A 27026-nucleotide genomic window follows, 5' to 3' on the forward strand; every position below is an offset into this window, starting at 1 on the left:
GTTGCCAGGCAACGCCCACGCACTGCATCAGTGGCTTCATCAGTATTTATTATCTGTTCAGGTTACATATGTAGTAAGCTGTTACTGAGATACTAAATTAACATATGCCTGTTTCTAACCATTGAATCTTCAATAGCTTAGTAATCATAGGGTTGTTTGACAGCCCTTTTTACTCTCAGCTTACCCTGCCTGGCTCTGACCTTCCACTGTCACATATACTAGTAGTATATACTTCCAGCAACTGCTGCAGGGCCTATCTATACCACACAGTCCTATTACCCTACCTATTGCCTCTGAACAACCCTTTCCCCAGAAACCTCCTGAACCTAAGCTAAGGCCTGCAGTAGATGGATCATTGGCTGAGGATATTACTTTTAAAATCCTCATGTGGAGCACTGGAAGAATAAAGTACTAACATTCCTTCCTCTCTTCCTACTAATATAGAAGAGCAATAATTCTTCTTTTTCTTGAAAGCCTTTTCAAGTCCCCACCACCAAAGCCCAAGCCAGCTTTCTAGAAGATCATTCTTATTCAGAATTTTTTTGCAACCCAGATCTATGAACTTAAGATACCATGTGTTGCATACAACCTCAAGACAGAAATAATTCACAATAAGCTTCTGATTACCAGTTAAATATTACGTAAGTATTTGAACTCAATCTTCATATAATCTATTCTAAGAATACACTATAATGCAAGAATATAAGACACTGATGCTTGTAATATTCTTATGTTTCTCCATACCTGCTTCAGCTAACGCTATATATACCAAGGCGTGATGGTTCTTGAAGACAGAAAGTGAGCCAGAACAATGGCCATTTATACTCAGTTAACCAACCAGCCAGCATCTTCAATCAGTCTGTAAGAGGTCCTCCTAATCCGCAATCAGTGATCAACAAGATGTGGAGATTTTGGAATAGGTTCAGAGAAGGCCTCGAGGATCCTCAGGGGACTGGAACATTTCTCCTATGTATAAACATAGAGGCACCTGGTCTTGTCCAGTCTGTAGAAGAAAAGGCTCCAGGGAGACCTCTTTGCAGCCTTCCAGTATTTAAAGGGAATTTATAAATAGAAAGGAAACCGAAACCAACTTTTTACATGGTCTGATAGTAAAAGAGTGAATGGCTTTAGACCTAAAATAAGTGAGACCTGTGTTAGGTAGAAATTCTTTATACAGAAGGTGGTGAGGCACTAGCATAAGCTGCCCAGAAAGAAATGGATGCGCCATCCCTGGAGATGTTCCTCATGCCAGGCTGGATGAGGCCCTGGGCAGCATGGTCTGGTGGGAAGCAACCCTACCCTCAACAGATCCCTCCCAACCCAAGTTATTTTATAGTTTGTTGATCTTGACAGCCATTGTAAAGCTCCAGCATCAAAGGGCTATTAATTTTAGCCTGGAAAACTCCTAAACGATTATTTTCTCACTTCAAGTGTCTGGTGTATTTACAGTGTAGCCCTTCACTTAAGCACTAAACAACTGAATTCTTATTTTTTAAGTTTTAGATTAGATAGTATTTCCAAAGACTGTATTTCCAAAGACTAAATCACATTTCCTTGCAGCCCAAAGCAATTCTTTGAAGGTCTATACTTCAATATGAAAATGAGCTGCTTTCCAAATAAGCATTTTTCAAGCTACTAATCATCAATCCCACTAACAACTGATTTATGTAAGCAAGAACTTAGTCTAAATTATTCAGCAAAAATTATGGCTGACAGCTACCTAAGACAGAAAATTTCCCATTTATTTATTCTTCTTGGCCATTTATATTAGTATCAGGAAAGTCAGGTGAAAACTTATTGAGAAGCAACTCGTGTTGAACAGGCCTGAGATATGAGATGCTACATAAAGACTTAGTGTGCTATTAAGCAGCTATGTGACACAAACAATTCTTATCCATCAGAAAGAAAACAAACAAACAAAAAAAACCAACAACATGGAATCAAATAAACCAAAAGATTGAGTTTTAAGGACAAAAACAAACAGTGACACAATGTTCGTTTGCTATGAGAGTTGCTTGTTTTTAATGTCATTAGGTAACATCACTTGAGATACTACAGTTTTATATAGCAGTGTAATATCCAGAAGTTTCTACATTTCCAGTTTGAGACAAATATTTAAATTCATAGCTTTTTTTTTTTTTTTTTTTTTTTTTGCATTACAGAAAGTGCAAGAAAGGTTTATATAATTGCATGACCTGCTGAATTGAGTACTAAGGCTGTCTTCAAGTCGATTTTCTTAGATCTCCAGTTCAGCAACTGCTTAGGCATTTGATTTAACAACATTATTTCAAGTTTATACTTAGTATTAACAGGAAAAAAAAAACACCAAAAAACAACAAAACAAAACACCACTCAGATATCAGCTATCCCCATTGACAAAGTGTTACAACTAGTTGTAACATCTGACTGATTTCTGATTTAAAGGTCTGTTAGTAAAGAGGTTGTTTTTTTGTTTTTTTGTTTTTTTTGGAAAAGGCACTGTTTAAGAGATTATGCCTCACATTAATGTCACAGAGATGGTACATCTGTTCACAAGGAATCAAGGCATAGAGTGAAGCAACGATTGTCTTTTTGCTTTCTAATGCACTGGAATAATGTCATACTACATCATTTCTGACCTATCTGCTTGTTTCATTTGTCTGCCAAGCCACCTTGATAAAGAAAGGTAATCTTCATAGATTTCCCTCCCTGAAATAGCTATATTAGCACCAATACAACAGTTAGCATCCATGAATACCTCAGTGTCCTTCAAGAACTGTTTCAGCTTATTTGACCCTACAGTAGACCCCTATTGCTCAGGACCACAGCAGCTCTGTTGAAGACCCTACAGTTAGTCCCTTTATTACATGCTTATGGCAGAATACTACTTTTACTATTAGTTAAGTTAACAATTGCACCCCCCTTCCCCAAAGTTCTTAATGGCTTAGAGACCAAGTCATATGCTCATTCACCAATTAGAAGCATGTGATATCCACGTAACTTTACAACTGGCTGATATTGTGTAAACATACAACAACTGACCTAGTTGTTTAAAGTGTGGAGTCTAGCTACTAATTCAATTCTCTTACATTAAGGCAGCATTTCTTCCCTAGGTTCATTCAATTCCCATGTTTCAGGACAGTAAGTGCTACAGTAAAGAGAAAGTGAGGTGACCACATTTTATAAAACACATGACTTAGTGTTTCTAAGCTCTTCCACAAATTACTGTAAATCCTAAAGTAAAATTAACATCCACCAATTTGAGTTTGGGTCTCCAGATTGAGTCTAAGTTTCCATTTGCCCTGAATTACTATCTTCACAGCATGTTCTTCAGTGTTTGGTGTTTCAGTCCATCTGGACATATTTTAGATGACATCATGGAATGGCAGCAAGAGTGGCAGACAAACAGGAAATAAGTAGAAAATTGATGTTGAAAAGAGGTCCAGTTATTCCATGTTCTTTCCTGGGTTATGCCTAGTATACTGAAAAAGAGTTTAAGGTTAGGATGACTTGAAACTATAGCTCCATAGTTTAAACTAGCTTATAGACACTAAGAGAAATGACAAAGCAATAAATAGCAACACTTGTCTTGTGTTAGAAAGCAGATGGTACTTCATGGGATGATTTGAGAAATGTGTGTGTGACATTTAGGGATATAGTTTAGTGGGCTCACATTTAGACAGGGTGATCTTAGAGGTCTTTTCTAACCTGAATGTTTTCATGATTTAAATTAGGAAATCTCTTCCTCTACAAGACATCTGACAGTTCACATTCTTTAGTCAGTGATAAGAGCATGAATTTGTTTCCCATGGCAAAAGCTCTCACAACAGCTCTTAGCTTGTTATCAATTTAATACACCCCAGTTATAGTTGAATAATACTTCAAAAATTAAACTTCAGAGAGCTGCAGCAGGCTTTCTGCTAACATTCTCCTGAAAAAACATGTCCCACAGATTTGGCACTCATTCAATTTCCTCTAAGAAAGGAGATGATAGACATCTATTATGGCTTTGATATTTAAGACCATGTAAAAACAGAATCTTTACTGATAAGAATGTGACACTAGTTAGGCTTAGGCAGACAGCATGTACAACTCTAAGCAGAGGTCCTTAGAAGAATGATTCCGGAGTACAGAAAGCAGTACATCAGAGGAGCAATAAAGTTAAGCCCGCGTAGTAGATTCAGGAAAACTGTTGAGCTACTTGAAAACAATTTCAGAGCATGAAGCAGTTTGTCTCATTAAATATTACCTGGTCTATGCAAAAGGGTTGCCAGAAGAACCACCAAATGGGCCAGAAGGTTGTTTCTGAGATTCCTATCAAGAAAAGTAATAAATCAGTCATTAAACATTTTCCATTTTTTATTCTTCATGGTTATTTCAGCTGGTTTTGATTTCAAAATCCTTCTGGAAAGAATACAAAAAAACACTGGCTAAACAGTATTAGCTGCCTTGCTTCAAGGAGCATAAAGGGAGATCTAAAACTGCCTTAGTACTCAAATTAGTTTGAGGTAAGGTATCCTTTGGAAAAGCCATGTGTATTTGGAGCCGAGTTAGTGTATCCATGATGAATCACAGAATCATCATAGAATGGCCCGGGTTGAAAAGGACCATAATGCTCGTCTAGTTTCAACCCTCCTGCTATGTGCAGGGTTGCCAACCACCAGACCAGGCTGCCCAGAGCCATGTCCAACCTGGCCTTGAATGCCCCCAGGGATGGGGCATCCACAACCTCCTTGGGCAACCTGCTCCAGTGTGTCACCACCTCTGTGTGAAAAACTTCCTCCTAATATCTAACCTGAACCTCTCATCTCAGTTTAAACCCATTCCTTCTTGTTCTATCACTATCAACCCATGTAAACAGTCATTCCCCATCCTGTTTATACTTTTCCTGGTTATAGGCTCCCTCCCTACTAGAAGGCCACAATGAGGTCTCTGTAGGCCACTTCTTCCCCCAAGAGGATATTGGACATGGGATCCTCCTATTTGTTCAGCAAAAGACCTGCACAGTCAACACTGCTCTATCTACTCCACAGAGAAGTAAGCATAGCTGCAGAAGTCTTCCACTTTTCCTCCATTACTTTACAGTCCTTTGTAGAAACATCCCACATACAGAAACCAAGTACTTGCAGAGAGGCTTTACAGCTTGAAGCACTGCTTTTAGACTTAAACCAAATGGAATAATGCTTTGTTAGCTTTCTTGTAACAATTGTTTTGTTAGATCAAGTATGCAAGATGTTTTTTTCCATGGCCTCTAAAGCCACTGCATCAATACAAATATTGCTATTGGTGGGGTGCTGTAACAGGCATAGAGAAAACATCTATTACTTACAGAGGAAGAATTGAAAAGGTCTGGTTTAGGTTGACTTTCAAACAGGCCATCAAGTGGTAGTGCACTTTGTCTGGGAACAGGCTTCAGTGGTTCTAGGAAGTAGAGACATACTGTTATATCACTAAACAGATTTTACATGTACAAAGCACTATCAGCATACTGACCTTAAAGTTCAACCAATTATATTTAAAACAAACAAGCAAGTGGTTATTTAAATACAAGAAAAATTTTACCAGTCTTTTTGGACAGCTTGCTAACTTTCACACCCCTATGACCTGTACTATCTTGAGGAATGGGTACTTTAATAAAGCAATTGCTGAAAGCTCTGGAGGCACCTGAAAGACTTTGCTGCTCTCCTCTCCTTGCTGGTACTGCAGGTGGCTTTGTCAGCTGAAAATCTTTGAACATTTCCTTGACATCTTTCATCTCTCTATCCCCAAGTGGATCCAGAGCAATAAAAGCATCACTCTCTTTCTTGGATAGCTCCTTCTGAGGTGCAATTCTAGGTGGTGGCTGAGGTGGGCTTGTTGTTGACGCAGAGGACAATACAGACTGTGTCTGAGTGGGTAGCGTTGAAGATGCAAACGCACTACTCTGGAAGGGATTTACAGAGCTGGATGGCTGTACCCATCGAGCAGGGGGAACCTGTGCAGGCTGTGCCCAGAGACCAGAGGACTGAGATGCTGTTGGACCAAAAGATCCAGGCTGACTCCAGATTGGAACTGCTTGAGAGCCAAAGCTAAGTTGTTGAGTAAATCCTGGAGACTGGGTAGGCATCATAGACCCAGGAAAGACAGATGTGGCCTGGGTGAAGGCAGGTATCTCTGTACTCCATGATGATGGCAAGCCACCTGTGGGAAACATAGTCGTTACACAGTGCTTCAGTGATGTCAAGATCAAAAATAAGTGCACCAGTTCCATTGTTGATAACAGAAAGGCGTTCTTCATGTGCTGTTTGTAAAAATCTGGCGATTTACCCTTAACATAATGTCACTGGGGAAGGGAGCCTGTGAGAAAGGGTTTAGTATTGCTTCCTTCACTTCATGCCAGTCCTTAAAGAACAGAACTGAGGTTGATAGTTACTTCTGTGTAAGTAGTTACTAAGATCCTGCAACAGTGGTACCCTAGCTGTGACACACACATTAGCATCCCGGTACAACCTGGAGCAGTTGTCAAAGTTTAAGCAAAAAGCCCCCTGCTGTAGCTGAAGATGCAGAATTTAGGTCCCTAATTCACAGAATTTAATAGTTTATGACAGACAGCACATGGATTAAGCAAAAGGTAATTAGAGCATCCATGGAGGGTTTAGATTGGAGTAAGAGCTTGAATTTAAGATATCTGTTGTGAACTAACCTAGGCCAGACAGTGGAGGGACTGTGGTAGCACTTGTTTTGAAGAGGTCCAGTCGATTAGTTTGCACCAGTCCTGTCTGTGCTGATGAATTTACGCCAAGGTTCTCTGTAGTTGGTGCAAAAAAGTCCGAGCTAAACAAGTCATTTGAGGCAGTCTAGAAAGAAAAAAAAAAAAAGTTGTGAAATGACATGGCAGAATATAAACTAAAATGGTTAGGAAGCCTTAGTCTGGAGCTACAAGCTGTTATTTTAGTCTGGAGCTACAAGCTGTTATTTTAGCAATAGCAGAGCATGAAGCTTTATTGTATTCTGAAGGTACTCTGTATAAGTGATTCAGACTTCACCAGTTTATGCCTACTGATAAGCTTGGCACTGTATATGATATATAGTAGTTCTAGGCCAACAGCAGAAGAATAAGACTTGAATAACTGAATTGCTTGTTATCCTAATGAGATTCCTCTTTTCTCACATATAAATACTCCTACCCAGACCATAATGACCTCTGAAGTTATGACAAGGTCATCAACTGAGTTCTGCATCATTTGACTGCAAGAGATTAACCCAGAGCCACCCTGTGTATGACCAGGCAAGTCACTGAGATTGCCCTCCGTAGGCAGGTACTGTGAAGCCACATCGACTTCTGTAAACTAGCATTGGTACCTCATTGTTAAGAAGCCACAGGCTGATGTGTACCTATCATAGCTATCATAACAGCTACTGGCATTGTACCTAGAATCAATGGTTCACAGCAGTATACTTACCAGACCTTTACAGAAGTATGGCAGCATTAAGGAAAAGAATATATGTTTAGTAATCATAGCTACTATGGAGCATTCATGAATGTTAGGATTTACCATGGCTGCAGAGAGGTTAGAGTAAGCATGGCAGGTGGAAGAGATATGCTGTGAAGCTCTTTAGTCAGTTACATAGAATGAAGAAAGTAAAGCTTCCTTCACCCAAATTCTCTAAGTAAGAGCATGCATATCACCATTAATTACTTGAACATTGTTCACCTTGACAGACCTCCTTCCTCTTCCTGGCTTGTTACTTTGTGGTGGTGGGCTAATTGTTATAGATTCATGTGACAAGAGCTGGATATTGCTTTCAGAATCCAGCTTTACTCCATTTTGCAGAGTTACTCCTTTGGAAGGATCTTCCACAAAGAGGTTTGATGGAGCTTTAAGAAAGCCATTCTGTTCTCTCTCTGGTACCCCATTTGGAGTTCTTGCTGTGGGTGGCTTACTGTCAAATGGCCACTGGCTTGTCTGTGCTTCTCGTCTGCCAACTCTATTAGATATCTGGTCAAACTGTTTACCAAAGTAGTCAACATCACCATTTGAAGCACCATTACCCACCGATGTTAAGGTACTCAGATTCTCCTTCTTCTGATCAGCAGATTTTAGAGAATCAAATGAAGGTGGTGCAGATTGGTCTGGCTGTGCAAAAGGATCATCACTGAAAGGGTCTGGATTAGGTGTGGGAAAGAAGTTGAGATTGGTAGAGAAAGAACTCTCTGGCAAGAAGGGTGGCCGTGGCTTTGGTTGTGGAAGAGAAGGTGTGATGCCATTCAAGAAGAGATCCTCTTTTGTAAAAGTCTGTTTGGTCTCAATTTCTGAGTTTAGATCCACTAAGAGAATCTCTTTAGCTTCCTATTTGTTCAGAAAGAAAAGTAAAGTTAGTTTTCCGTATGACCTACTGCAAAGTACACAAGCTTAAGGAAAACTAGAAAAGGAGAGATCTGGTATCCAGCACATCATACTAATATGTATTTATTGTCATGCTAAGGTACCATTTTGTAAGCCTGGTAGCTGTAATCAAGTCTCAGCTACTTAGTTCAAAACATTAACTGTTGAATGCATCTATTTCAAAATCTTTAAGTGGACTTAAGAGAAGTTTTAGTCATTAGTGCTAATTACACCCAGGTGTGCTCGACTCCAGTGACAGCCTGGGTTTTAGTCCTTTTTTAAAACAATTGTGAAATCATGTTGCTCTAGAGTGATTCCAAGTTGCAGTCTTAGCTTTGGAGTAAGATTACAAAGCAGTCTGCAGGTGGAGAAGGTTAACACACTATCCACCAAAGCAGGTGGCAGAAGAGTAAGACCTAGTCACTAGCTCTGTTGACATCTATTGCAACATCAATTGTTGCATGACTGCTTATAGCTTTTTATTCCAGAGCGAGCTAGTACAATTTTGAAGTCACAATGAGTTGTTAAGAGGTAAATGCATACTTCCATGAAGTTAGGCCCCATTTTATGGACCTAGCTTACATTTGTAATAGCTAGAAGTCCACTTGGAACTTATTTACTCATCCATAAAATAAGCTTCAACTTTAAAGATTGTTAACTAAGTTCCTAATCTTGCTCCTACAGCACAGGTATATGCTACTAGTACATATTTATTTGACCTATGGTTAACAACATAACAGTATATAGTATCTCTGTCACACACTATCCACAGTGAATACTGCTGGAGAAGAATATTAGCTTGTCTATTTAGTAAGTTCCTACTATCATAACTCTAAGTTCCCAATATATTGCTATAATAAGGAAGAAACTTCTGTAAAACCAGAACAGAATAGATCTTACTACTCAAAGTTTGCTCTTGAACATAGAAGTGAGATAAGTAAAGCTGAAGTCTACTTACTGTGGGACTGCTCACATCAGGAGGTGTTGACATATCCCCAAATAAGTCCATCTGGTCAACTCCCTTGAAGCCAAAAGTATTAAAAGAATTGGTGTCAGAGTTGTTGCGAAAGCAAAATCCAAGTATTACACATTTCTAGTGAACATCTACAAAACTTGCATTTCCTGTATGACATGGAGATAGTCTGCTATGAACTTTAATGACATCAGGATGATATTCTAAAATTTAACCTACCAGTTTCAGTTTGTCAGCTTGACCAGCAGGTAGTGCCTCACTACCATTCTGGAATAGATGGACAACAGTGTCAGTGATAAGAATAACAAAACCTGCCTTAAACAATGAACTTACATGCTTGAACAAATGATATAAAAGAAAGTATGGAAGATCACTACTATTAGTTCTGTAGACACGTTTGTCTCAATTTCCAGTGTAACTAAGCATCTCATGATTCCACCATAATGCTAGCAGTATAAGGAAAGACAGAGCTAGTTCTATCACAGCAGAAAACTGATCAAGTGAGGATGAATTAGAGTGACTTACCTGAGTCTTATTTGCTTCTTCATTCTAAAGAAGAAAACAAACTTTTAGTATCTACACATCGGGTAGAATAACAAAAGCAAGAGGCTTTAGTTAGCTTACCTCCTAAATCTAGTAATGAAACTGCTGGCACAACTGCCAGCCAATACTGTCAAGTTTCACAGTGGTCTAGAAGCCCAGACAAAACTAAAACAAATTTTACTCTATGCAGACTGTTGCAGCTTCTGTAATTTTACTTGCCTTTTTCTTGTCTTCTTCTTCTTCCTTCTTCTTCATGTTATATATTAGTTGGAAGAGGTCCTTAAGATCAACAACTAGAGGCTCAACCTGAAAAAGAATTTAGACCACAAATTAGTTTGTTTTCAGCTTCAGTAGAAGTCCAGAAAACTGCAAGTCAAACTTTCCTAAGTGATGCAATAGTACAGTTGAGATATCAGGAAAAGCAAGACTTCAAAGACTGCCTGGTCTCCTTGTAAGCTCTATTACACAGATTTCTGGGGTGACAGCATACCATCAGCCCAGGATGGTTAACTCCCTGGGGAAAGTGACAGTGTCTGTGTTAATCTGACATTTTATTTATTTATTTTTTTTCCTAAAAGTCATAATTTCACAAGTACATGGCAAACCCTAAACATTTCCTCAGAAATATACAAGGTACTGAAGCTCTGGTATCTTCACAAGCTAACAATGTACAATCTCCAATGATAAACCTGGAAAAACCTTCTTTAATATTATATTTATTTTAATTGGATCAATCAAGTGTGTGGAACAAACACCAGGTGACACTTAGAGGTGACATCTGCATCTGGATGGAAGTTCAGTGTGAATTAGAAAAGTATTGCGTTTTGTGAACAAGAATGGGTGGTTCCAAACAGAGCATTAAGAATATTTGGAGAGGTTGCTGAAGTAGTAGCAGGTTAAGCTATTACACTATATTGATTATAAACTTTTGCTCTAGGCATATTGCAGCTGAATCAGTGTAAAGAAGGACAAATTCTCAGGCTCAGACGCTACCTTTGGCTTGAGCAGAAAAATCTGTTTAACTAGTCATTTTGCTCATATGTGAGTATCCTCCTCTCCTAATCAAGTGTTTTAGATATGAAATTGTTCTTCCTGCAATTGTAAGTTATTACTTTGACAAAGAGTACAGCTACAGCAGTAGTTTAGATCTGCTGAACTGCTTACTACTCAGAAGTATTTATGTTTAAAAGCAACTAGCAGCTAAATACAGAGCTGTCTATGGCTTGGCTAAGCTTATAGACTAACAAGCAGCACCCTATGGTGTAAAGGTCAGAGAACAAATTCCATTTGATCACACATAAAGCTTTTGTGCTTAATTTGCAATTTCAGTGAAGCAGTACAGAACAGGATTCTGAAATAAAACAAGCTCAGTGGTGTAACAGCTGTCACTCATGTTCTAACCTCACTCTCACCTGCAGTGGGTCTGAAGATGATAAGAGTCCTACAGGAAGGTAGAAAGGCGTATGTATGAGGAAATACCTAGCACTGAAATCTTGGCTGTTCAAGTCATTATGGGGACTATTTTAGACACTACCATCTCGAAGCTATTCATGATAAATATCTAGCATGAGTCCAGGTGTTTTGGGAAGCTGAACAATATTCAGTGTTAATTCCAAGTAGCTTGTATCTAACATTGTACCTAATACTTATGTATGGTTTCTCTTCCCAGAGACATAATCTGCACACTGAATTTCGGCAAGGTAAAAGCCCATTACAGAAATATGGTCCTCTCAGAAGAAGCAACTCCAGGATGAAAAATTATGCCATTCATTTGTCCCAGAAATACTGCTGCAGTTGTTAGTTTTTACTGCTGTGCAAGACAATGCATAATGAAAACTAGACTAGTGCAATTCTGTTGTTCTTTCTTTCCTACAAGTGGAGCAAACCTATGGATGTTTGACTCAAGAATATTCTCACTGACAGCAACACTCTACTGTACAGGAAAGCCCATGATAATGGCTCTGTTCATCTCATAAATAACTTCCATGGTGAATGAAATGTTAAACAACAATAATAATAAGCAAAGCTACTTGAACACTTTTACTCTGGATGAAAGAACTGAATAAAACCAAAGCCACTGACGATAGTCATTTCCTACCATCCTTCTTTAGGATATATACCACTCCATGAGTGGTAATCTTTCTCTATACCTCACAGAACTATCAATAAGAAATCCTTATTAGATGTTTTACTAAGTGTTTAGGCAATACATTACTTATAGAATGTGAAAAAGAGCCTATAATCAATTGTCACAGGTTGACAGCAACATTACAAAACCATGAGATCAATACCTGCTGTGCTGTTTTTATGGCAAAAAACTGGTGCTGGCCTTCTCCTCCACAAATGTAGCCAAAGGCACGATTATCTGTTACATCTCGAGCAATGAAGGAGATTTTGGTTACTGGATGCTCATGCTCTATGACCTGGAGTTAGAAAGAAACAAAATTCAAATTGCAAGATGCCATAAAAGGATTTAGTTTAGATTCATCTAAATCCAACTCACTTGATTTAAGAGTCAAATTAAGAGGAGTCATTTCTTACCCCAGTTTTCTCATCTATGATCTTGATACCAGAGAGAGAGATGTTCACCCAGATCCTCTGCTTGTGTTGACCCTGGGAACGAGCTGCCACTGCCATTCCCTGAAGATGAATATCATAGCATTAATGGGACTTGCACTTGATTGAGCTTTAGCTTGTTTCCTTAGCATTTCTCATGAGCCCATAGCTGTGACTGTATTAGCACTTGTCTATTTATTCCTAAGTAGTGTTAAATTTTAAGCCACATTTTTCTTCCAACATAACACATGAAGCCTAGTCAAGAATTTCAGAACTAGATTGTGCTTCATAATTTATTTAAAAGCTTTAAAGCTTTTTACCTCGGTTCAAGGAACCAGTGCAGTAACAACATCTTTATCAGGCCAAATCAGATTTACTGGTCTGACAGAAGCTAACATCAGGTTCTGCTCTCCAAAAGAGATCATCTTCATGGCTGCAGGGTCACATTTACCCTTTGGTTTATCTGTATTTTTTGGTGTTACCATAGCTACAGAATAGCAACTTGGGCTTTGCAGTGTTACCCTAAAGAGGAAAAATCACCTTTCCCATTCAAAACCTGAGTTAACTATTTGTAATCAACTTATTACTTTGGAATCGAGTATGACTGATAACAAGAGATTCATCAATGGAGTGTTCCCAAGACAGAGAAACAACTGATTTTGTTAAAGGCTGACATTCTCTAAGCAATGAGTTACAGCTTCAAAAGCATCTTCCATGAAGCAATAAATATCATGTTAGATGTTCCCACTAAGAAATATTTGAAACTGTGACAAAGTCATTTGATGCACCTTCTGAAGACCAAGCAAAACATACTGCTTGGATGCCAACTCAAAATCTTACCTTCAGCTTCATCATTGAATCTTGACTCATTTTGTCTCCTCTTGCCTCGGGCACATCATCAATTCCAATCAATTTAGCTTTGTATCTTACACCATCTCCTTTAAATCTGGTCAGGAGAGATTCATCTGTCTTCTCTGGCCCTAGAGACAGAAAGATTTGTTTCAGAAGAGAAATATTTATGTTGTGGCTTTAGAAGTACTATTTTAAATATGTACTAATATGGTACATTTTTGCTTTTAAAAACTGTCTGTTGATTATAGTGGACTAACAACCACAGGTTCTGGGCTCCCCAGTACAAAAAAGACAGGGATCTCTTGGAAAGAGTCCAGCAGAGGGCCACAAAGATGGTGAAGGGCCTGGAGCATCTCCCCTATGAGGAGAGACTTAGGGAACTGGGTCTGTTTAGCCTTGAGAAAAGAAGGCTGAGAGGGGACTTGATCCAGATTTATAAATACCTGAAGTGTGGAGCCATAGTGGCGAGGCTGGTCTCTTTTCAGTAGTGCGTGGGGACAGGACTAGGGGTAATGGGCTGAAACTTCAGCATAGGAAGTTCCGCACGAAGGTGAGCAAGAACTTCTTTACAGTGAGGGTGACAGAGCACTGGAACAGGCTGCCCAGGGAGGTGGTGGAGTCTCCTTCTCTGGAGATATTTAAGACCCACCTGGACGCCTACCTGTGTGACGTGGTGTAGGAAGCCTGCTTTGGCAGGGGGGTTGGACTCGATCTCTAGAGGTCCCTTCCAACCCCTACAATTCTGTGATTCTGTGAACCTTAGTCCTTGCAGTGCTGGTAATTGATCCTGTAAGGTCATACTGCTCTTACAGAATCTGTAAGATTCTCTTCTGGTAGCTGGATCTAATACTTAATGTCTGAGGATTTCAGAACAATCCCAATAGGATTGTTTGCAGGTAACAGCTAACCAGATATGAGAGCTGAACACCACCTCTAAGCAAAAACAGGACTTCCTATTGCTATCCTGGGTGTTCAGTAAGACTTTCAGATGTTAGCTGCAAGTTGTGGTCTAATAAGAACTCATCTTGGTCTTTAAGAATCTGCTGGTACCCACGCTAAAATTTTGTATCAACACCTTCATCTCTGTATGAGGTACTAGTACCCACATCCCTGTAGTCACTTGATATTTTACCTGTATTTGCTATCCCTATTGTTCCCATCACTTCTCAGGACATCTTTATTTTCTTTTGCATGCTCCATATGCTCAGCGTGTATACTTTGCGTGTGTATCTCTGTATATTACATATTTATGTAATCAAATCTGTATAAAACCTGTTGACTGACTATTGTTCTTATGAATGGTATTTTCCAGAGTCTTTGGGATAAAAATCTAAATTTATATCTAGCTCCATCTCTGAAGGGAGAAAAATTGAGTTCATTTTTCTGGATTGGTCCTCAGTTGTTTAACTTTCTCAGAACACTTTCATTTCACCAAGCTTCCAATGACTTACTTGCTGATTCTGATGAGTAGAACTGAAAGTCTTAGAACGAAGCTAGCAAAAGCTTTCTAACTAGAAGCCTACCTTCTGATTAGAGTTATTTCAATGATTTACTCTTCCAGTCACTTTAAAACCTGACAGTTGTTTCAGCTGTGCAATGAAAGTGATCATGCTTTAGGAAAATGCAAAAAATTAAGGAGATTGAGTAGAAGTGTTAACTTACCTTTCTTTTTTTCTTTCTTTGAAGGTTGTGCTTTTGGTGGAGCCTGTTGCTCTGGCTGGCTGTTGACAGTAGAAGTAGTTTCAGCTTCAGTAGACATGATGAGATGGTTGTCAGCTATGCTTGCTGTAGTTTGAAATCCAGGGAACGATCAGTAGGCAGGCATAATATTTTACCTTAGAGAAGAAATATTCCCATTAGACCTGTTAGTCCAGTTTTGTTCTGCTGAATTACTGAAACAGGTCTCCTGACTAAAAGTATCATCTCACCTGTTCATCTCAGGCTGTTCCTCAGAGAGCATGAAGTTATGGCAATTAGATGGTGACCCTTTCCCCCCCAATAAGATCCAATCAGTGCACCATACTGACATACATCTGCAGGCTGTACTTGCAACAGCCTGTTATAGTATGTAAACCTGTAGTTCCTTAACTTTTAAAGCTATTTCTAGAACCTTAGATATTTGTACTCTTCACTGCAGCCATCATCTCTGAAGTATGGAGACCATGCAAGAAATATTTGCCAGAACTTGGTTTTAAACAGTCAGAGATATCAACAGAATAGATTAAAGAAAAGCTATTAGATCTTATTCATGTTCCTGTAATAGTCAATGTCTGAAGTTACAACACTGAAGAAATGAAATTCCTTAGGCTGCAAGACAATTTTAGAAGAAAGACAACACCAGAAAACCACCACCACACCCTTATGTAAAGAGTAATCAAGTAACCTGTTTTAGTTCTCACCACAAAAAAAAACAAAACAAAACAAAAAAAACCCAAAACAAACAAACAAAACTAACAAACAAAAAAAAAAAAAAAACAACAAAAAAACAAAAAAAACCAAACCCAGAAGTTAAGCCATTCTAGTCCATATTTTCCTCACAACTCCATACGATGATACCTTCATAGCCCCAGAGGGGAAACTCATAATACATATGAAAATCCCCAGCAAAATATGTGCCATTGCGAACAGTCACCTTGTTTTGTTCCCAAACAGCAAAAATACTGAATAACACCAAATAAATGTACACATTGTATTTCTGAAGATCACCTGCACCCAGCCAGAAAGGTATGGATATTCATACTTGCTACAAAAATTGCTCTTAGTATGAGGTATAGTAGTGAATGCAGATAGTGTGAGGCTTAGGGTTACAAGTGAAGCCAAAACATTGTCTCGATAATTAAATAGCTGGGTTGCCTTCCACTACTACTGAATCTCTCTGTTTCTAGTGAGGTTGCCACAGACCATGCCACCTTTTACTCAACACTCTATTTGAGATGCTCTATGTCCCAAGTCAACTGCTGGAAGAGTTGCATACCTACTGCTTTAAAAGCCTGTAATTCTCAATAGCCTATTCACCACTAGCCTTATTTTAGCTGATGGCTTTACCCAGTATACTTAGAAGTTACTTTAAGAATTGTTTTCACTCCTACCTTTCTCCTCTTCCCTCAATTTGTTAAGTCAATAACTATGAACTGACTCATCCAGCCTGCAACTAGCAGAGCCATGGATGTCAATGCTTAACTGATTATTAATTTAGAAAGAACACAAATCCCTAGATCTTTAGAAGAAAAAAGTCACCCTGAAGGCCTTCATTTATACAGAAGGGGCACAGCTAGTCAAATATAGGCTAACATAAACAAAGTTAAATCTGTCTTCTTATCAGATGGTTTCTGAGTTGCATTTATTCTTGCTCAAGTAAATCTGCTAAGACAATAATGCTAATTTGAGAAAAATCTCTGACAGCTCTATCTGTTCTCTTCTGTAAGGAAATCATTTTATCTCAGGTAGGTAAACTTTGAGTCAAGTGAACAGGTGGTGTTGTGAAAGTTTCAGGTGTTACTGGGTAGAAACATGATATAGGAAGAGCCAGTATTTCAAGTCATGATTTAGGAAAGAAATGTTATTATTGCGTGCCCATTCTGACACAGGACAAATTATCGCAATAAAACAGGGATTTTGCACAATGTTTGCAGAACTACTAAAAGGGGTGTGCCAATCTGAAAACCACCAAAAAAAAAAAAAAACACAAAAAAAAACACAAAAAAAACCCAAAACAAACAAAAAAAAACACATGACAAAACAAAACAAAAAGCCCCACATTAAACAACTGAAATAAAGCCAATTGAATCCCACTTTAAGTTTAGGTCAGCATCTAGTTCTGATGGTAGAGTATCAGTTGGAGATGATCTTTATACTACAGTGTAAGTAGCATTTGGTAATGGTCCTTTCCCTAGGTTTATCAAGTCCTTAGAAAGGGAGTAAGAAAGGATGATTAAGATCATGCCATTATTCAACCACTCACCCCCCCCAACTGGTATGTTGCCATTTGGAACACAGAAGGAAGAAGCCTGGAGAAGAACAGCTAAAACATACTGTCAAGGAGATGTGCCACAGCTTTAGGACTTTCTGCCCAGCATTGTACTAGATAGAAGAAACAGCAACCTCAAAGCACCAAGTCCTTCCTGTCAGTGATCCTGCTTGACCAGTTTAGTCCAGGATGTACAAAGCCAGAGTATGAGACTGAAGTATGATTAAGAGGCAGTTACAAGTTAACTTCCTAGAAGAAAAAAATATGTACAAACAGGGTCTCACTAAAATGATAGAACTCCATAAGGGTGGTTCTCATCAGGCTCTAGTTATGTATCTGTTATTAGCTATCTGTCTCCAGCCTACAGAAATAAGACCACTGAGTTGCACAAAGAAATGCAGCACAAAAACCTTAGATGAAAGAAAATGGGCAGGAATACACACAAGTACGAGATCTTCCACAGGAAGAACAGGAGGAGTTGCAAGTGCTCAGCCACACTGTGCTAACAATTCAGCTTGAGAAGATTAGTGAGACCTTTCTGTTCAGTTCATACACAAAAATCTCATCTGAGGTCTGACACAGCTCATCTCAGCAGATGAGAATTACAGTACATGACAGTTATATATTATAAATTCAGATAACTGTCTTTGAAACACACTATCTCTGCAGTGAGGAAACTAGCCACTAAACTAAGACTGCATGGATAGACAAGTGCAATCTTCTTACATATTCACATTTTAAGTAACTGCTTGACCATTAAGCAACAGAAATAGCACTAAGTCCCCTCAGGTTTTATTAAAACAACAACAACAACAACAACAACAACAAAAACTCAATAAAGGGGAACAACAGTGAATCAACTGAACTAGCATTAATCTCATTTGTTTTTGGTAGAAGAGTCACAACACCACTAAATTTTGGTTCTGTGCTTTAGACCAAAGTTAAAGCTGTATTCAATGGCAAGGTCTTTTTCACAGTTAAATTTGCCCTGTCACATTGAAAAGTGCTGGTGAGGTCTGCATACTGTTTATATGCACTTGTACATATGCAAGAAGCTAACATTAAAATAGTTTTTCTGCTCTTGCTTGGAGGCTTCTTTTTGCTCAGTCCCTTAGCATTCCTTTACTCAGGCTGCAGGAATAAGGCAACAAGACTCTACTACACTTCAGTTCTGATTACCTCCATAAAGAAAGCCAACAAGCAGCATGAGTGAGTTGTAAATACAACTGCTTTCATGCAAGGACAGTCATGCCATCAGCTCTACTAGGGTTAAGAAGAGCAAGATAGAAGAAGAAGAGCACTGTGATACTGTGAAGATCACCCCCTCAGGGTGATCTGCATAGTCTGCAGATTGTTAAGTGTCTTGAAATTTCCATGTAGATAAATCTGTTGCTATCATCACAGCTTAATTACATGCTCTACTCTTATAATCTGCATCAGAAAATACTGTATTTTTTTCAATTTACTCTAAAAGGAGTTCTAAAACTTCCTATTGTTGGTACCTAACTCCTTCCCTGTGGGGATTTTCTGTGAAGAACACTGATCACACTTCAAGGAATGACTATTTTAGGCCCTCTATGGACAGATACAGCTCATACCTCAAGGCCCATCTCAATCTAGGAAATTCTTGATTCACATACTATACTTGGTTTCCCACATATCTGCTCTAGGGAAGAATGAATAAAATCAGTCTTGGGACTTGAGTTATATCATGTTCTTCAAGAACACAAGCTATATTGTGTCTTCAAGAATCTTCCTACCATGAGACAGTGACGAGACATCCTTGAAATACCTTGTTTCTAGCACATTTTTGAACATTGAAACACATTCCTAACAGTTTTGTTATGACAGTATCAATTAAGGAAAGCTAAATGTTATTCAGCTATTCCTCTTACTTAAGCAGCAGCAACATAGTATCTACCCTCCATTGTATGGAATTATTCTGTCTGCTTGAATAAGGACTTGAGAATCTTCATTATTGTTATGGGCTGTCGTGGGATTTAAAAATCAGAAAATCTTCTTCCAGGAGGCAACAGATAAACTGAACATCTGTTGATCAGTGTAATACTTTGTCCTACTCACAGCCTGTGTTCCTTCTTTGTGCCTTGATACTACAAGTACATGACTCAGATCTAAGAGTTATTGCATGTAAATATTAACCTCAAATGAAAATCTCAGAGGCCAGAAGAGGATAAAAGTAGCTTTTACTGCCAAGTGCAACATAGCTTGTAGGAAGGAAGTAGTAACCAGAAGCACAGCAGTAGTTCAAGTGCTAAACATACCTTCTCAAGGCATGTTTCCCCCTCCCCTGCATTGTGAAGAGTCAGCCAGGTTCTTCCGGTTAGAAGATTGTATCAGGATCTTCACAACACAGCTTTTGAAATATCCTGTCTTGAGTTCTTGTCAGAAAGGCTGTTTTCAGAAGGATGGTAACTAAGATATCTACTTGAATGAACATGCAAAAAGACTTCAGTTTTGTAGACTGAGACAGACAGCGGCTAACAGCAATCCAATGACTAGCAAGAGTCAAAGCCTTAAAGCCAGACACATTAACCAATAGTGGACAACCTTAACTAGCAGGATTCTGCCAATGTAGCAGTACATTTATGTAAGGCCCTGTATCACTGATACTCACATCTAACAGCTTCTTAGTGTATAAATGACTACCTGATTTTCTCTTAATTCCATTTGCAGTGGTAGTGCCCTAAATTGCCCTGAAAAGCTCTAGGCACACATAAATAAATTTTTAAAAAAGGCATGATATTCAGATATATGATTCTGTCAAAAAAGAAAAACAACTAATACCATTTTAAATGTTTTGTTTCTTTACTAAAGCAAACACTGTTCTAACATCTGATAGTGTATGTAACCTGAATATACCACCTGCAACATGACACAAGATTTTATGTCTTAGATGGAAAATTCCAACTGCTTGCTCTGAGCAGAACACTACCACCATTTTACATATCCTCTACTAAACAGTCACATTAGTCTGTTAGGAATTGCTGTAGAAATTGGTTAATGTGTTGAAAAGGTATTAGCCTTACCTACATAACATATAAGATTATGTCTAGTATTCATTGTTCACACCAATTAATAAAAAGTACCTGCTTGAAGATTAGTAGTAGGAAAGTTCTTAGCTTGGAAACTGTTCTCCAACTCATACCATGTCTGGAACACAAGAAAAGCATAACGTGCCAGAAAGTTGACTAAAAACAAGCTCTTATGCTGCCAAGTCTAACCAAAGCCCCTGTGGTTAGTCTTGTAAGAGACAATGTTGGTCTATTCTGCTGAACAAGTGACATTGTCAGTCACCCATACAATCAGTAAGGTCTATATTAGTAATGACCCCACTAGATAGTTTCTCCTACAATTCCTTGATAACAAGACTAAAGCCATTGATCTCATCTTCCCAAAATAAATAAATAAAATTTGAAAATCCTCTTCTGTTAGACTGTAGGTAATTAGAAGCCTACTTTGAAGGTAACAGATCATTTCTGTGGTGTCAGTGCCTCAGTTAAATCACACTTGACCCGCTGAGGAGATTATTTCCAGGTTAACAGGATTTCACTTAGGGAGCAGCCCCAAGATCTCTGCAACTTGCTATAAATACTGTTCTGTTCTCTCACCTAAATGATGATGTATCAATACTCTCCAGAGGTTATAAGACAGCTCTATGCCAAAGGTGTCCTCTGCCAATAGAGGTACCCTTCAGGATCAAGCATGCTGTAGAACAGGCCTCAGGGTCTAACTGCCTTATTTATGTATAATCAGAAGGAGAAAGAGGGAAGGATAAGTTGACAGTGCAATAATGGATACCTTATGGAATACCTTCTTCATGATGCTGATTCCCCTAAGTATCCACTGCAAAGAAGACAGATCTTGCTGCTCTAGTAAGTGGTGTTGGCTTCAGATGTTGGCACGGACCACAGCTGGTGTGGGACCATGCCTGCAGATCACCACCCAGGCATCTTACCATTTCATCACAAGTACAGAACAGTCTGTTCTCATTGCATAAGTGCATCAGCCTTCTCCAAACTGCTTATTTTTTAGCAATAATGTAGAAATTCACACTAAATTCCTGAAAGTGTTTGCTGCAGACTTCAGTCACTGGAATTACAGACAAACGAACATTCCCAAGTTAGAAGCTAGAACTGCATACAACTAAAACAGATAACTGTTCCTTTTTGTCATAGTGCCACAGTTGTAAGCACAACATTGCTGATGAGATGATTAGTAGCTTCTCAGCCCAGCCACTACGGTAGTTCTAGCTTGAATTTTTCCTCCACTTATCATGGAAATCAATATAGCTATTGCAAGTGTATTAGAACAGAGGTCTCAGTGAAGTCACAGCAAATGTATCTGGCTCCCAGTGCTGAAGCTCCTAAATACAGTGGCTCCTGAGTCTGAGTTCACCAGTTGTAGACAATGATCAGGAGAACATCACTTGCCTACTCACAGGATAAGAAAACTCAGACTGTATATCTGCAGCATCTACCACTCAGTACTCTGTCAGTACTGTTTGGTGGGACTCACTGCATATACTAACAACTATTTTGCTTCCAGGTTCCTTAATTAACTCAGCTAGGGTTTACTCAGATGCCAACTGGAGTTTGAACTAAAGAACAACTCAAATACCTCACTTATAACCATACTTCTAACTCCCTCATGCCTAGGAGGACTGCTTCTGATCTTCCTTCCAGTTTTCATGGCAAAAGTCTCCTGCCAATAACTGTGCTTTTCACCCCCTTCCTAAGAGCAGGAACTTGACACATATTGAAGTTGTTATCATAGGTTATTTCAGCTGCATGCTGTTAACTGTCCAGTGCTGGCAGAGTTATCCCTCTTTGCAGTTTGGGTGTGTGCAAGCTGCGCTGAGAGAGATTGCATATGTTCTACATATCCTATGCTGAACTGTAAGTCTTCTCTACCTGTTCACATCTGCATGAGGAACAGGATTTTCCTGTACTGTTCTTGAGCTCACCCAGCTCAGCACCATATTGTCACTCCACAGTGTCAGGTACTGTGCTTTGCTTATCCAGAAGGTGCTCACCCAGCTGATTATCCATGACCAGCCAGAAACCTTAAAAAAAAATATCACCAATACTTGAAGAGGCTTCCAAGTAGCCACCAGCTTCTGCCAGCCTTTGATTACATAGTTCAGTGCAGTAGTCACTGGTCACAAGATTCCTGTAACAGACACAAATTATGTTCTTCATCTGTCACTAGAAGACTGATGATCCTGCTTGCACTTTATGAAGACCAGCTCTCCCGCAGCAGTCTCATTCCTTCCTCGGGGAACTTTACTCCTAAATCCAGACTCTAGTAATCCCGATCAGATCCCACTTAGCTTTCCATCCCTAAAAAGGGTCTCAATACCAGCTTGCAGACGTGTCCCCAACCCACCAGAGAAGCACAAGGGCAAGCCTCCCATTCTGGTCTAGAGTCTATTTTCTATTAGCCAGGCTAGCAGCTGTTTACAAACAGGTTTGCTATTTAAGCTTTTAGTTTTTAACTCATAGCAACATTTGTGCTCTTGTTTAAAGCACCAGTTACTTGTTTAGTTGAAGCACAGAAGTTAACCCGCAGGATGGACAACGGATGTAGTGTTAATACTTCAACCTGTATGTTCCCTACTTGTCCTGTCCTTTCTTGGACCATTGTCTCAATCCTAAGCATTTCAGCTATAGGAGAGCTATATCACAGACTCCTTGTAGGAGACTTGCAGTTATGTGATGCATCAGCATTAAGCACTCCATATACTTTTATAAGGAGAATGATCATCAGGTACATTGTTGTGAAGCCTTCTCAATGACAGGTTAAAGATCTATTAATCTGGCTATCTAACCTAGTTGTTCTGTTCAAGACATAATCCTCATAAGGTATTTTACTTCTCATCTTCTTGCCTAAGAATGCAATATGAACTGACAAAACAGCAGGAAATTCAGCTCCAAGGCCAAAAGTCTGCCCTTAACTGGCCCCAGAGTGTCTGAGCTCTGAGATTTAAGGCGACATGCACAAGCTATGAAACTTAGAAACTTTTAAGAAAAATTGCACATGGATGTAGCTGGGAGTGAAGGTCTGCAGGGCATTTCAGCAGAGGCACTTCACTCTCAAGCACTCCATAGCACAAGCAAGGCACGTCCTTCCTGTAAATGTGAAACTGGAATGATCTATGCCCTCATCAACCCAGGCCAACAAGATTTAGACAGGAGACGATGCTTTGTTCAATACTCAGCTGCCCAGCTTTATAAACAGCTTAATCCTGTTTGAACTGGTACATCTTGTTTACTGACTAGGCATGCCACTATACTTCATCCAGCCTCTTTATAACCCTGAGACCCTTGTACTCAGATATAGCCACAAAACTGGGTTCCTAAAGTCAGTTTGTTTTGAAAGTTACACTGCTTTGACACTTCATTCTATCTGATCCTTCAAACAACTCTTTTTTTTTTTCCTATAGAGTTCAGGATGAGGCAGGGGAGCAGTGGCTTATGCTTGGTTGTGTTACATAGAAGAAGCTTAAAACCTCTTAGCATTTCCCTCCCCATCCCACACAGCAGGGGAAGAGTCTTATTCTATTACTAATCCCTTAATCTTCACGCAAGAGTTAAGTTTTTCCTCCAAAATCCTTGAAGATTACAAGGTACGATCATGCTATCTCATCACTTTTGATGGAAAGTGGATAGCAAGCAGGATTTTGTTTACCAGTACTATTTCCAGAGTAAGAAGTCTCTCTCTGGTGTGGAATGTGTCTCTTCATTGTCCTAGCAAATTCATACTTCAGAAGTGCTTGCTTTGTGATGGGCTTGTTGTATGAAGTTCACAAGCACTCCCAAGAACTGGGTTAACCTAGTAGGTCATACAAGTGTACCAGCAGCATAAAGTTCATAGAGAAGACCATCAACAGAAGAAAGATCTGTGGGTCTGGCAACAATACTCAGTAATCACAGCATATTATGCACTTCTATTTACTTAACATCACAAGCAGTAGTTTTTATTTTAAACATCCTGTCTGAATACCAGCTGTTTGTTGCCCCCCCCCCCCCCCCATTCTGACACTAAGTACAGCTGTTTTCTCACAAATCTAAGAGCTCTTGTGGTACCTTTTGCATATATTGTTCACATGTTTAAAGTGCTTTGTTCCCATCTACTCATGAAGTAAAGGTGCTAAACAACTGTAGCATCTACTGGGTCATTCTGTCCCATAACTAAGTTATGTAGTAACTTTGTCAAGTCATGTTCTCTCATTGAGAAAGTAGGCTGTGTTCTGCAGATGTACATAGAAACACAGCAGAAGGCATATATTAGAACGGATAACCATCTCTACCTTCACAAGAGGAAAGTGATGCCAGATTTCTGGCATTTGGCCCATCCACCCGAGTTATAGTGCTGAGCACAACTGCTGATGCTCAGCCAATAGCTTTGTTTGAAGTAAAAGCATAATAGATGAGAAGGAGTGACACAAGTCACAGAACTTGTATAGTAAAGCTTGTCATTCCTCCAGCCTTCTGTCTACAGAAGAAGCACAGAAGGCACTACTAGGTTCTACATAGTGGAAGCATCTCATCTAAGACTCACAGCACCTAACTTTCAACCCACTTTAGTCAGAGTTCTCCTGTTCTCTCAGTCATGAGGTCTGATAGTGAAGCTACTGCTTTGATGGCTCACCAGACATTCATTTAGAATTCACAGCAATTTTCCTCTTCCAAATGCAAACTTTAGTGAGTTTCTATTAACAGAAGCTTCTGCTTTAGACTTGACCACATCCTCAGCTCACTCAGGTCATTTTGGAAGCTTAACTGTGCCCTAAGGGCCATTTGTGTTGGATGTGACTGCAGTGATTCTTTAAACAGGCATGCTCCTTGACTCCCTCAAACAATCCTCTCCTCGCTGAGAAGGAATCATTCGGATTCTGATTTGCTTCTGCTTGGCCAGAGTCTCACTTACTTCTATCATCACCTGACACAGTGTTAGTAGGCCTTCATAGCAACTTCTAACTGCACAACAGGTTACTATTAGACACCACATTATTTATTTACTTCCCTCCTCCTCCCCCTGCCCCCCCCCCCCCCCCAACTTATTAGTGCCTAATAAATCTTCATAACCAACTGGAATATATAGCTTCATAATTAATTTAATCTGAGTTGCCTATCTACAAAGGAGTTCCCATCCCTAAGCATATCAGTGCTCATTCCTGCATACAATGACCAAATCTCAAAGACCACATGCTCTCAGACCCAGTCTACCTCGAATAGAATTTTCAGAGAAATTATTACTCAGCAAAAATGTAACCTTCTAAGGCAAAGAAACTTTTTAAAGATAATTCCTCTCCAGCATCACTTCTACCCACAACCTCTACCCACACCCTCAAGTAAAAACCTAAACAAAGTAAAGTTAATCCTACCTTAACAATGGATTTACATGCTTCCCTAGTAAGAGCTCAAGTAACCACCCTCAATTCAGCTGAGGAGTAAAAGCTTTGCAAAGGGAATTCCAACCACACTGATCTTACTGCTGGATCGCAGGCACTACCGCACAACAGCACTCAAAGTGTCATCATGTGATGATCACTAGGGCTCAAAGCTTCACCAACTGAGAAGTTAGGTTTCCTGACAAGAGAGTGTTCTCACTTCAGTTAGTCCTAGAAAACCATATTTGTTTACCACAAATGAATGTATCACCCTGAGATTCACCACCAGACAGAGGGGTGTTCAGCAAGGATGCTCCATCTAAAAATCAGAACAGAAAGCCTACCCCTGCTTCACTACATTCAAACCCATCTCTCCGCTGCTAGAAGATTCTTTCACCTCGGTGGTGTATGCATATAAACACAAAGTTTCATATAATTTTCACGTCTTCACCCCCTCCTCCCCCGACAAACAAATAAAAACTCGTGTTTATTTTGCTTTCAGCTCGGGCTTCCTCAGGGAGCCGGCTCTGCTGCAGCCCGGGGCAGGATGCGGGCGGCTTCCAGCCCGCGGCACCCGGACAGCAGCGCGCCCCGCAGCCCCAGCGGCCCTCAGCGCCCCCACCCCGCACCACCTTCTCCTCTGCTGCGGCCAGAGCGCGTCCCGACACCGCCGGAGCTGCAGGGAGACGCAGACGGCCCCGGTGGGAGCACCCCCCCACCCCCGGCTTTGCCGCCCCGAGGAAGGGGGCTGCCGGCCCCCGAAGCCCCGCTATAAGCTCCCGCTGCCACGTTCTCGAAAAGGAAAGAGGCAAAAGAAAAGAGGGGGAAAAAAAAGCAAAAATAAAATAAAATGAAATAAAATTAAAAAAATCGCCCTCCCTTCTTGGTTATAGCCCCCCCCCCCTCCCCCCGGAGGCTTGCAAAAGCCGAGTCTCCGCTCGCAAAGCTGCTTACAAGCTAGATCCGTGCCGCTCCGTGCATGATCCGAGGAGAACCGCAGCTGACAGCCTGACGGGGAGCGAGGGCCCGGTTAAATATTCAGTGGCACTCTCGCCTTCGGATTAGTTAGCCACTCACAGCGAGAGATATGGTTTTAATCAGATGCTGGCAGCTGAGCACTACCCAGGAATGTGCTATGATGTTTTTGCTTCTCGGTCTTGGCTACTCCCCCTCAACGTGTCGGTGCTCACAAGATTAACTCCTTGCGAGCCGCCGCTCCGGCCCCTGCCGCAGCTGAGGGGTGTCCAGCCAAGCTCCGGTCACCGAGTGAGACTTGCGGTGGGTGGAAACCTCCGCGTTGGTTCAGGGGAGACATATCTGGTGCTTCTCGTGCAGCGATGCGCCTGAAGCTCTCATCTAGAAAACAGGTCCTCTCTT

At 40.1% G+C, this 27026-nt stretch overlaps 1 protein-coding gene across 2 annotated transcripts; it reads right to left on the bottom strand.

Annotated features, from left to right (window-relative positions):
- Nucleotides 1-1996: 1996 nt before the first annotated feature.
- On the bottom strand, nucleotides 1997-27026 carry DAB2 (DAB adaptor protein 2). 2 transcript variants are annotated; one of them, XM_072360076.1, is made up of 15 exons: nucleotides 26604-27026; nucleotides 14932-15104; nucleotides 13258-13397; nucleotides 12403-12501; nucleotides 12153-12284; nucleotides 10081-10167; nucleotides 9844-9867; nucleotides 9538-9585; nucleotides 9304-9366; nucleotides 8016-8309; nucleotides 6662-6815; nucleotides 5644-6159; nucleotides 5309-5400; nucleotides 4229-4293; nucleotides 1997-3461 (listed from the first exon to the last, which is right to left on the bottom strand). In XM_072360076.1, the coding sequence occupies exons 2-14, from the start codon at nucleotides 15026-15028 to the stop codon at nucleotides 4234-4236; spliced, it is 1806 nt and encodes a 601-aa protein (XP_072216177.1). In that variant the 5' UTR covers nucleotides 15029-15104; nucleotides 26604-27026; the 3' UTR covers nucleotides 1997-3461; nucleotides 4229-4233. The 2 variants fall into 2 exon arrangements, with proteins under 2 accessions (XP_072216177.1, XP_072216176.1); XM_072360075.1 differs by having other exon boundaries at nucleotides 7674-8309.

Source organism: Excalfactoria chinensis, chromosome Z, assembly GCF_039878825.1.
Source record: "Excalfactoria chinensis isolate bCotChi1 chromosome Z, bCotChi1.hap2, whole genome shotgun sequence".
Classification (NCBI taxonomy): domain Eukaryota; kingdom Metazoa; phylum Chordata; class Aves; order Galliformes; family Phasianidae; genus Excalfactoria; species Excalfactoria chinensis.